Raw genomic sequence first — 13,062 nt, 5'->3', positions numbered from 1 at the left:
GTCAGCAAAGAGGAGTTCCCTGATGAGGACTTTCCGTACTTTGGACTTCGCTCTTAGAAGGGCAAGGTTGAACAACCTGCCCCCCTGATCTTGTGTGGAGGAAAATTCCTTCTTCAGAGGACTTGAACGCATGTGAAAGCAGCAGGGAGAAGAAAATCCCAAAAAGTGTGGGTGTGAGAACACAGCCCTGTTTCACGCCACTCAGGATAGGAAAGGGCTCTGATGAGGAGCCACCATGTTGAATTGTGCCTTTCATATTGTCATGGAATGAGGTGATGATACTTCGTAGCTTTGGTGGACATCCGATCTTTTCTAGTAGTCTGAAGAGACCACGTCTGCTGACGAGGTCAAAGGCTTTGGTGAGATCAATGAAAGCAATGTAGAAGGGCATCTGTTGTTCACGGCATTTTTCCTGTATCTGACAAAGGGAGAACAGCATGTCAATGGTCGATCTCTGCACGAAAGCCACACTGTGCCTCAGGGTAGACGCGCTCGGCCAGCTTCTGGAGCCTCTTTAAAGCGACTCGAGCAAAGACTTTCCCCACTATGCTGAGCAGGGAGATTCCACAGTAGTTGTTGCAGTCACCGCTGTCACCTTTGTTTTTATAGAGGGTGATGATATTGGCATCGCGCATGTCCTGTGGTACTGCTCCCTCGTCCCAGCACAGGCAAAGCAGTTCATGTAGTGCTGAGAGTATAGCAGGCTTGGCACTCTTGATTATTTCAGGGGTAATGCTGTCCTTCCCAGGGGCTTTTCCGCTGGCTAGAGAATCAATGGCATCACTGAGTTCCGATTTGGTTGGCTGTATGTCCAGCTCATCCATGACTGGTAGAGGCTGGGCTGCATTGAGGGCAGTCTCAGTGACAGCATTCTCCCTGGAGTGCAGTTCTAGGTAGTGCTCAACCTAGCAGTCCATTTGTTTGCGTTGGTCAGTGATTATGTCCCCTGATTTAGATTTGAGGGGGGCGATCTTCTTGATGGTTGGCCCAAGAGCTCTCTTCATGCCATCATACATTCCTCTGATGTTTCCTGTGTCAGAGGCCAGCTGAATATGACTGCATAGGTGTTGCCAGTAGTCATTTGCGCAGCGCCTGGCTGTTCTTTGTGCAGTGCTTCTGGCTGCTTTAAGTGCTGCGGATGTTAAATCGCTGGGGGCTTTCTTGTAGTTCAACAGTGCAATGCGCTTAGCGGCTATGACAGGTTCCAGCTCTTCAATATGAGGTTGAAACCAGTCTGCATTTCTCTTCGCACTTTTTCCGTAGGTGGTCAAAGCTGACTCATAGATGGCGTCTCTGATGTGGGCCCACTTGGTCTCAGCATCCCCTGTGGGAGTGTTTTGAAGGGCTGTTACAAGTAAATTTAGAAAATTTTTGGAACAGCTGTGGGTGAGAAATTCTGCTCGTGTTGATGCGCGGGTGCCCTTCTGCTTGGAATGATGCAACTTCTTTGGTCTGAGTCTAACCTTGCTGCACACCACGGAGTGGTCGGTGTCGCAGTCCGCACTGTGGAAGCTTCGTGTGATTTGAACACTGTTTAAGGCGGCTCGCCTTGTGACAATGAGGTCTAGCTGGTGCCAACGACGTGATCTTGGGTGCCTCCATGAAACCTGGTGACAGGGTTTAGTGTGAAAGAACGAGTTGGTGATGCAGAGGTTATGATAGGTACACAACTCAAGCAGTCTCTGCCCGTTTTCATTCATCCTACCAGTGCCATCGCGCCCAAGGCAGGAGGGCCATGAGTCATGGTCGGCCCCAACCCTGGCATTCAAGTCTCCCAGCAGGAATCGGTGTTCGGTGTTGGGGATGCTGCTAATGATGTTATGGAGTTGCAATACCTACTTGCTGCAAATTAAACTGATGTTCAGAATAACTTTGAACATAAAGCTTTTAACTGATCATTTTATTTTCTGCTGTAAGGAGACCAGACAACCTCTGTAGCATAACTAACACAAACTCATCATTTCAATTCCTAACCATTTAGAAATAAACACTCCAACGGCTCAGCTTGTTAAGGCAAATAGTTGCATCTCACAGACTGAGAGGTGCAGGTTCAATCTGTGGTCCGTGTTATAGAGTCATGGAGAGATACAGCACTGTAACAGGCCCTTCGGCCCACCGAGTCTGTGCCGACCATCAACCACCCATTTATACTAATCCTACATTAATCCCATATTCCCTACCACATCCCCCCAATTCTCCTACCACCTACCTACACTAGGGACAATTTACAATGGCCAATTTATCTGTCAACCTGCAAGTCTTTGGCTGTGGGAGGAAACCAGAACACCCGGTGGAAACCCACGCGGTCACAGGGAGAACTTGCAAACTCCGCACCGGCAGTACCCAGAACCGAACCCGGGTCGCTGGAGCTGTGAGGCTGCGGTGCTATCCACTGTGCCGCCCAAGCTAGCAGATTTCATTTAGGGCAGTGGCGAGAATGCCACAACCTGCTCCTGCCTGTATGGTTTAGGGAAGAAAAAAAAATGATCAGGATGCCCAAACCTGACCATTACCCAATGACCTCCAGTGAAAGCGGATATCTGGATGTCAGGTTAGACAGGATTGCGTTTCGTTGTGATATCCCTTGGCCTCCAATAGTCTGCTCTAAAAATCATTGTCTGGGGCTTACAATGGTGCAAGGCACTGAAGAGTGACCACACCTGTGGAAGCATACCTTAAACTGTTGGTGCCTACGGAAAAGTATGAGATGAAGGATCAGAACTTTTGGGGAAAAAAGTTCTGTAGGAAAAAATTGTAGGAGTTAAAAACATTCGATCACTTTTGACCATGGGTGTAGTTATTTTCAAAAAGAACTCGAGGCCATTAAGACGGCTCTTAAATGCTCTCTGCTCTGCATCATTTTTTAAAAATAGCAAAGCGATGATATTCAAGCCCATGCTTCAATAGGGAGGGGTCCTGAGACAACAGGCGTAGAGTGCTATCGAACTCCAGACACAGATTGCTATGTCAAGTATTGGGGAGGAGTGCAAATAGTTAGCTAAAGACAGGTGACAGACTCCATTTGCTATTTTTAACAGAATAACGAGCTAACTCAGCCCAGCTGCTTATTAATGGAATTAGTAAAATTTAAATTAGCTGCAGGTAAGTGGTAGCATTTGCAGTAGTTTCTTTCATCCATTTTTCAAGGTACACACAAGCAATGCCTTAATCGAAAGACTTTATTCCAATAATACATTTTAAATGAGGATTTAATGTATTTTATAATTATATGTACAGCTCCTTCTGATGCCATCTTCAGTGAATTGCTCATTTAAACATATGTTCTTATTTTTGATCTACAAGGGAGTAAAGGATTATGGAGGGGAGGGGAAGGGAGGGCACAATCTTATTAAATGGTGGAACAGGCTCAAGGTCCAAATGGCCTACTCCTGCTCCTATTTCTTCCATTAAACAAAGTAATAGTGTGAAGTGTTGCATTTTGAGAGCACTATTATGAAAAGGCAGTATACTATAAATGGCACATTTCTAAAAAGTGTTTATGGGCAGAGACATCTTGGTATCCACATACACAAATCCTTAAAGATGGCAGGACAAGTTGATAAGGTGGTTAAATAAATAAATATATATATATATATATATATATATATACACACACACAATATAAAAGCAAAGAGATGATGCAATAACTTTATAAATTGTATCACGCTTCAGGTAAGCTGGAAAGAGTACAAAGGAGGTTTACCAGGATGTGATCAGGGAGGAGGGACTTCAGTTATGAGCAGAGGTTAGAAAAGCCAGGACTACCCTCTGTGGAACAGAGAGGGTTAAGAGGTGACCTAATAAAGGATTTCAAGATGGTGAGAGGTATTGAGAATGTAGGCAGAGAAAAACTGGTGAGTGGGTCAATAGGCGAAAGATCTAGAGGGAAGATGAGAAATTATTTTACTCAGAACTGTCAGGATGTGGAATGCTCTCCCTGAAAAGGTGATGGTCGCTGATATCATAAATAATTTTTTAAAAAGTGAATTGGACGAGGAACTTACAATGCTACAGGCAAAATTTAAGATGTGGGATTAAGCTTCTCTGTTGTAAGTTTCTATGATTCTATAATTCTAAGAGTATAATATTAATCTGATAAATTCCAGTTTTTCATGCTACAACTTCAGGACTGATTAGGTCCAAAGTGAAATGTACTTAAACATGTAAGGAAAAGCATGAATTAGACATTTTAAAAATACAGTTTACTAGAATAAAATGATAACCTTTTTATTCTTTCATAAATGTGAAAAATATTTCACAGGCTGAAGAACACGTTTGTATGTTGTCCGAAAGGTACAAAGTAATGGACCAAAAAAAACAATAAAAATGAATTTTCCCAAATGCCTTGATCAGAAAAGTTTAGTGAGCCTGCTAAAAAGGTCAGTGTAGGCTACTTTCATTGTTTTTCTTGTTCACAAGACGACAACTAAAATTAATTGGATAGGATGAGATTTAATAATTTAATAACTGCTGCTGTGTATATTCATGCTGTATGTGAAAAAAATGTATCTAGTCTTCTCACTAAAGTCCACCTACTGAACTATTGGAGAGGTACATGAAGGTACGTGCAAAAGAGATAATATCCAGTTCAGATCACATGGAAGTCCTACTATGCTATGGTATGATTAGATATTGGACAAGACCACACGACTAAATGAGTGATGAGCACCATTGAACCCAAAATAAGGTAGTCTTGAAATTTGTAACAAAGATCTGCACTTCTAGTTTGTAGCATGGGTGGCTCACCATTGCTGACATCATTGGAACAGCCGTGCAGGGCAAGAAGATTGAACTTTTCAAAAACTACCATATAAATTTAAGATAGGCTCATCATTCTCCTTTCTAAAAACAGCACATTTATTTCAAGTCCACTATGTACAGAGACCTATCAGTGTGCTTTAAGAGGCAATATCTTTAAAATAGTCACCCTAGCCTGTTCTTCCCCTTTGAGGTACATAACCACTTGCTCATCTCCTGGATGGGCTAACAGATAGATGTATGGTAATGTTATCACCATTAACTTTTGTTTCAACAGAAAAGCATAATGGAACCTCAAATTTTTGTGGGCTAATAAAATGTTCTGTATGGTTTGAGAAAGCAGAAGTTTCTAAACTTAGGTTTGTAGTAGGATTGACTATGCCTGGAAAGTTACTGCTTTGAAGCTTGGGGAATCCTAAATGTGTGGAAATAACCTAACTGTACTGTCTCCCTTATCCTGCTGTTCATGTTAGATGCGATTTTCCTCCTTCCAACAGATTTCCCTGTGGCAGATCAATGATACATGAAGGAGGTGCAAGTTGTAGCCGCTATTTTTCCAGAAACCTACCTCTTTGTCTAGCTTTTCTGAACTCAAACATGAAGGTGGATGCCTGAATGCAAGGATAGGAGAAATCAATATATTCTGGGATTTTTCTTTTGAAGTGCTATGGCAATTTATCAACTTTTCCCAAGTTTCTCCAAAGAGATTTTCTTTTAAATGCGATTCCCAAGAGGTTTTCTCTTTCAGATTGATTGCGATGCCCAGGATTCTAAGCATAGCCTGGTCTTGTCACTGAAAGAAGTCACTGCTCCATTAATCTAAATATTTCCTTCTCAATGAGCTTAGTTCAGAGTGCTTTGTAAGTTATAGTTCTCACTTGGCTGTTGGGCATAAATTTTCTTCCAAAAAGAGTGAACATTTTCCAGAGCACACTGCATTATTCTGAAAGATGTGGCATAGCAAATCATCCTGTGTGATAAACACCACCTTGGAGTCAGACAAGTGAAAAGGGGCCCCTTGCTTGATCTGATCAGCATTCACCAAAGCTGCTTTGGTCAGAGTCCAAAAATGGAAAACTTGTAGCAATATTATCTAAATGGTGAGAGATTGCAGAGCTCTGAGATGCAGAGGGATCTGGGTGTCCTAGTGCATGAATCTCAAAAGGTTAGCATGCAGGTACAGCACGTAATTAGGAAAGCTAATAGAATGTTATCATTTATCATGAGGGGAATTGAATACAAAACTAGGAAGGTTATGCTTCAGCTATACAGGGCATTGGTAAGACCACATCTGGAGTACTGTGTACAGTACTGGAGTACTGTGTACAGTACTGGACTCCTTATTTAAGGAAGGATGTAAATGCGTTGGAGGCAGTACAGAGAAGGTTTACTAGACTAATATCTGGAATGGGTGGGCTGTCTTATGAAGAAAGATTGGACAGGGTAGGCTTGTATCCATTGGAGTTAATAAGAGTAGGAGGCAACTTGACTGAAACATATAGGATCCTGAGGGGTTTTGACAGGGTGGATGCGGAAAGGATGTTTCCCATTGTGGGAGAATCTGGAACTGGGGGTCACTGTTTAAAAGTAAGGGGTCGCCCATTTAAGACAGAGATGAGGAGAAATTTTTTCTCTGAGGGTCGTGACTCTTTGGAATTCTCATCCTCAAAAGGAAGTGGAAGCAGAGTCTTTGAATATTTTTAAGGCAGAGATAGATAGATTCTTGATGAGCAAGGGGGAGGAAGGTTATCAGGGGCAGGTGGAAATGTGGAGTAATCAATTCAACCATGAACTTATTGAATGGTGGAGCAGGCTTGAGGGGTCGGGTGGCTTACTCCTGCTCCTAATTCGTATGTTCGTACGTAATCAGTCTACCAGCTTTAGAATAGAAATCTGGCTTGCCATAATTCCTAAGAAGTACAAACTTCATTTTGAAGCTATCTAGGTATTGCATTAAATAATGTGACCCCAAGAATAATGAATGCAATAGTTTTGGACTGAAGTCTGCACCTGTGTATGAAAAGAAAACAATGGGCTGGATTTTTATTCTGGGGTCGGGAGCCCAGTGTCAGGCACATTTCCAGGTCTTGATCCTGCATTGTGTTAGTGCCTTAAGCCCGGCACGATTTTTGATCAGCAGGCCAATTAGTGGCCAGGCTGTGTGCTCGCTGTCCAATTAAGGACAGCAGGTGTGCCCGAGGCTGGAGGGCCAATAGGAGCCCTTCCAGCCCTGAGAGATTGGCAGCCTCACCACCAGAGGTGGGTGCTGCAGATGTACATAGGAGAGTGAGGGCACCTCAAGATGGAGGTGCCCTCTGAAGAGCCTTTAACAAAGGTGAAATCTATACTGGCTATAGCTGCCAGACGGTTTTGTGGAGCGGGAACCAGCTGGCGTGGCGGGGGCTAAAAGTGCTAGATGGAGCACTCGCCTTCAGTCTGCCGTTGCGAGGCCGCCTCCATTCATCGGCTGGGATTTCGCCTCAGCAGGGAGCCTGACTGCCGCCTAGAAAATCCAGTTGGTGTCTGCAGTGCCCTTAATAGGCTCTTCAAGAGCCTTAATCGGCTAGCCTCTACTTGTGGGCAGGTAGCCATCACCCACCCCCAACCATCCACTTCTAAAAAGGCCTGGATGCAGGAACATGCAAACCAACATGCCGGCTGGTGCCGGGAAATTGTGGGCCCTTTCGCCTCTGGTGCGTGGCTGTTTAAAAATTCGCCCCAATGTGTCTGGCAGTTGAGATCTAATTTTGGGGAATGAAGTGAGGCAAGTGGAGCATGTTTCAGTGGACGAGCATTTGGGATCACAACAGTGATCACAATTTCATTAGGTTTAGAGTAGTTATAAAAAAGGACATGAAATAATAGATACAACTGGAGAAAGGCTAATTTCAGTGAGTCGAAAAGAGATCTGACCTAGGTGGATAAGAATCAAAGATTGGCAGGTAAAACAGTGAATGAGCAATGGGAAGCCTTCAAAGAGAAGATAAATCAGGTACATACTAGACACCTTCCTATGGGAGGGGGGGGGGGGGGGGGGTGCAGGGAGAAGGAAAGGCATCCAAACCTAGAACTCCCTGGATGATTAAAGATAGAGATTGAAATGAAACAGAAAAAAGGAGGCTCATGATAAATGTCAGGTTCATAATTCAGTGGGAACCAAACGGAGTACAAAAAGTATAAGGGAGAACTCTAACAGAAATAAGAGAGGCAGAGAATGAATAGGTAAGAACAGATCAATAGATAACTTAAAGGGGCCACGGAAATCTTTTATAAATCTATAACTAATAAAAGGGTAGTCAAAGGAAGGATGGGGCCAATTCAGGACCAAAAAGGAGATCTTCTTGTGGAGGCAGAGAGCACCGCTGAGATACTAAATGAGTACTTTGCATTTGTCTTCATTAAAGAAAAAGAAGCTGCCAATGTCAACTGCAAAAGAGGAGGTAGTAGAGAAACTGGACAGGACAAGATAAAAATTGAGAAAGAAAAGGTACTTAAAACCACTCAAGTAGAAAAGTCCCCTGATCCAGATGGAGTGCATCCTAGGTTGCTGAGGGAGTGTAGAAATTGGAGAGGCTCTGGACACAATCTTTCAATCCTTCTTGGATATGGGAGTGGTGCCAGAGGACTGGAGGATTGCAAATGTTACACCCCAGTTCAAAAAAAGGGAGGGATAAACCCAGCAACTACAGGCCAGTCAGCCTAACATCGGTGGTTGGGAAACTTTTAAAAACATTAATCCAGGAAAAAAAATTACTTGGCACTTGGAAAAGTACAGTCGAATAAATGAAAGCCTGCCTGGTACCTTTAGTAAAGGTAAATCGTGTTTTACTAACTTGATTGAGTTCTTTGGTGGAGTAATGGAGAGGTGCATGAGGGTAATGCGGCTGATGTGCATATGAATTTTCAAAAGAAGTTTGATGAAGTACCATACGACAGACTTGTTGGCAAAATTGAAGCCCATGGCATTAAAGGGGCAGTGACTGTATGGATACAAACAAAATTAGCTAAGGGAATAGAAATCAGAGTAATGGTGTTTTAAGGCAAGGAAGTGTGCTGTCCCCAGAGGTTAGTGTTGAGACAAATGTTCTTTTTGATATATTTTAATGACCTGGACTTGGTATACAGGGCATAATTTGCAAAGTTTGTAGAAGACATGAAATTCAGAATTGTGGTAAGCAGTGAGGGGGATAGCAAGAGACTTCTGGAGGTCATGGTAAAATGGACAGGCACACAGCAGATGCAATTAAACACAGAAGTATGAAGAGATATATTTTGGTTGGAACATAAGGAGGCAGTATATTTCACATTTTAAGAAAGGTGCAGACAGACACCTCAGGGTGTACAAACACAAGGCAGCAGTACAAGTTGAGAAGGCCGTTAAAAAGGCATTCAGGATCATTGGCTTTATAAATAGATACATACAGTACAAAACCAAGGAAGCTATAAAACATTGGCTTGGCCCCATTTGATAGAAGTCTTAAAAATCATGAAAAGTTTAATAGCGTAAATAGGGAGAAACTATTTCCAGTGGCAGAGGGTGAGTAACCAAAGGACACAAATTTAAGGCAATTAGCAGAAGAACCTGAGGTGACACGGCAAAGCTAATTATGCAGTGAGTTATGAGGATCTGGAATGCACCTCTTGAAAGGGTGATGGAAGCAGATTCAATAATAACTTTCAAAAGGAAATTGGCTAAAAACCTGAAGTGAAAAAATCTGCAGGGCTTTGGGGAAAGAGCCACCTCCAATTAATGTACTTTCCACTACCTTTCCACTTCACAAAAAGCTGTTCCTGGCTTCTCTCCTATTACCCCAAAGTGATGCTCCTGGATTTACACCCATTCTCCAATCACTGCACCTTGCCTCTACTCCCCCCAAAATTGTCATTCCTGGCCTTACAACCATCTCCCTCTTCTTTGCCCAAAACCAAAGCACCAGTCATGGCTTCTGTTTCCTTGAATCCCACCCCCCCCACCCAAAGTGCTGTTCCTGGATTCTCCTGTTGCCTCCCTCGATTCCCTATATCATCCCCCCTTCCACAAAACAATCTGCTTCTAGGTTCTCTTTTTCCTCCTCCACTGCTTCTTACTTCTCCCCATCACCTCCTTACTGAAGCACTTTCAGCTTCTGCACACTCTCTCCACAAATTGCTGGCTCTGCCTTTCACTTACTTCCCTTCCCTCCCCCCCACCACCCCCCAACCAAAGTATTGCTCAGTTTCTTCACTTTCCCCTACAAAATAGCTGCTCTTAGCTTCTCCAGAACTACAAAAACATGCCTCCTGACTGCCTTCAAGTACCAATCGCAATCTCCTGCCTTCTGGAGCCACTGCAGTGACTGACAAAACGACACACTTCCAGCGGGTGTTTATGATTTTATGAAAATTCCTGCCCACAATGTATAGCACCGTCAATCATCTATAGCAGAAGTTCCAGCACGTTAGAGCATGGGAGCAGTATCTGAGAGCAGATATTGATTTTCAATACAGACATAGCCACAAAAACACAAGTTTATACACTATAATAAAGCAACAGTGAGATGCAAGTTCTGGCTGATACAGGAGCAGGACCACACATAAATAGACTATAATCAAATATTTGATTAACTGTTGTAGCAATTTAAAAAAAAATAAAAAATACTATACAGAAATAAAGTTTGAACCTTTTTTCACTTTGGGGACCTCCAAAAAGTGCCAAGGGCTGAGTTCAAATAAACCTTACCTTAAAGTCTGCCAGTTGCTGATTGATGACATCAACTTCTGTTCCCACCATCCCTTGCAATTCTTCACCCTCTTCTGCTTTGGTTAGGAGGCTATTCAGTTCTTTGAGTTTGTCATAGAAATCTTCAACACGTGAAACAGTCGTCTCTACTTGCTCTTGTCTGTTCCTCCCTCGTTCCAGCAGTTTACCACATTGTTTGTTCAAGGCTTCAAGCTCTCGTTTCAGCCCTTGTAGATCTGGACTGCCTTCCACCTCCAGCATCTGTTTGCATTCGCTCTCTGAAGTTTCAATATCTTTCTTTAGTTCTTTAAGTTTGCTCATAAATTGCTTAATATCATCAATCTGTGACTGCAGGCTGTCCAGGTCCCTCCCAATGGGACTCATGCTGTCTAGTTCATCATCCAGGTCTGCAAGATGTGAAAACATTTCTCGTACACGGTTCTGGAAATGTCCAATTCCTTGAAGCTTGTTTTCCATTGACAAACAGCTTTCATTCACTCTCTGTTTTACATCACCATATTCTTGTTGAACTACTTCTGCTTGATGAAGGAGCTGTGATGAATCTACACCATCAGGAGCATCTTCTACCAGTCCTTGGGCAAGATCTCTCAGATAGTCAACTTGTGGCTCTAAGATTTGAAGAGATTCCTGCCGTGTCCTCAGCTTTTCCAAGTTCTTATTACTGTAGACTTGCAGTCCAAGAGCGTCATATATTTCAAGCTGCTGTTTTGTACCATCAAGTTTCTTCTGAATGTTTCTGAGGGAGTCTTGGAATTCCTTTAATCTTTGAGCCATTTCTTCTATTGATTCACTTTTGGTTTGAAGATTCTCTGTTATACGGTCCATCCTTTGGTTTATATCCGATTTTTCATCCCTAACATGATCTTCATCGACCTGACAGGAATCTACAAGAATGTCAGCAGTAGTGTTCATCATCTCCACCAATGAACGGTGTTTCTCCACATCATGGTGTAGATCCTTAGCACTAGCCAAAGAGGAGCTAACTTGTGTTGGATCAATGGTGATCACCAGTTCTTCAATTTTAAATTCACATTCTTCTATCCATGGGAGCAAGTCCTCCACATACTGTCTGTACTTCTGTGCTTTATGAAGGCAGTCTTTGAGATTCGAATGTCTGCCTGCTGCTTGCTTGCTTAGCTCATCCCACTGTCCTTTAAGGGTTAACAACTGACTCTGAAGGTTTATCTTTTCTTCTCCAGGTTGGGCACTTCGAAACAGAGACTCCGCTTCAGCAAGGACCATCTCATAGGAGCCCGAATGCTGATTGAGGCTTTTTTGGAACTCCTCCTGCTCACTTATCTGAGACTGTAAAACATCAAGCTTTGCAGACACAAGAGGCCTCTGAGCATGTTCACTGCATTTACCATTTAGCCACAGCTTGAGTTCATCAAAGGTTTGTTGGAACTGCTGCGAACTGGCCAGAGTTGTTTGAAGTCGGTTTATGCGATCACCTGTACATAACAATTATTAAGCAACATGTTATTTACCAACTAATTTTGAAACATATGAATCAGGTAATATTTTCTGAATTTTCCACAAAGTGAATGAAATGCAAATAGAGACTTTAAAATATTTTTAAAAAGCACTCCAAATCTGGAATTGCCAGCAAGTGTAATATTACACATATATACACTTTATTTACTATTTAATTAATAATGATGCACCAGCTGGTCCTTTTCGATCCATTGTTTTTCATACTTGCAAACAACAAAGTCTGATAACTTGAGGCAGTGCTGGCTGAAAGATAGGGTTTGTTGTCTTAACCTTACCGTTAGAATAATACATTGTGCATTATGTAACATTCTTGTTGTTAATGAGTATATAATCCAACCTGCTGATTTCAGAGTTGGAAAGTCGTCCAAAATTTGGGTTGAAATTAATAAAATCAGTCAATGATTCCCAAATACAGTTCTATTGAGATTTGCAGATGCTTTCCCCAATCGCCGCAGGAGCAATCTAATTTTCTCTGCATAATGACGGATAACATTTGACACAAAATTTACTCTTAGCTGATGGAAACTATGTATATAGTCAATAATGCACTTCAACTACTTTAGCATTGTACTTTATGAAGACAGTTGTGAGCATTCACGGTTTGCTAAAAGTATTTTATTTGCTCCTTCCAAATTTGTTTTGCTGACTACACCTGGAGTTTTCTGACTGTAATTTTTATCCAGGAAAGTACGATTTACTTGCAACCGAGTTCATTCATTCTTAAAAAAAAACCTCAGTTTCAAATAGATATAAAGCCCCAAATCAGAAGGCATAATTAAAAGATTCTGAATTATAGGTGCTCTCGAGTATGGCACTAGGGCACATGGAGCAGAACATCCCAGGTTTAATCCCAAACATGCGCTTATTTAGCTGATATTACCTGGAAAGTCATTTGGCAAGATAAAATTCATTTCAGTGCTTCTGGGCTAGAAAAAGGGGAGAAAAAGAGCCAGATTTTTCACTCCTTTTCACTATCTTGTAAGCCAACCTGAAAGTGCATGTGGAAAGTGGATATTGAGAGAGAACAGGATTGGGTTTAAACGTAAAAATTAAATAGGCTGCTAACACTC

The 13,062-nt window shown here is 42.3% G+C and overlaps 1 protein-coding gene across 1 annotated transcript in view; it reads right to left on the bottom strand.

Annotated features, from left to right (window-relative positions):
• LOC137347131 (microtubule-actin cross-linking factor 1-like) overlaps positions 1 to 13,062 on the bottom strand; it is a 441,060-nt gene that overhangs the window by 133,805 nt on the left and 294,193 nt on the right. Inside the window, 1 exon segment of the mRNA XM_068011260.1 lies at positions 10,478 to 11,949. Within this exon segment, the coding sequence (XP_067867361.1) occupies positions 10,478 to 11,949 (1,472 nt within the window).

Source organism: Heterodontus francisci, chromosome 31 (genome assembly GCF_036365525.1).
Source record: "Heterodontus francisci isolate sHetFra1 chromosome 31, sHetFra1.hap1, whole genome shotgun sequence".
NCBI classification, from domain to species: domain Eukaryota; kingdom Metazoa; phylum Chordata; class Chondrichthyes; order Heterodontiformes; family Heterodontidae; genus Heterodontus; species Heterodontus francisci.
Note: the sequence above shows the minus strand (reverse complement) of the source record. Positions and strands in the feature narration are given on the sequence as shown.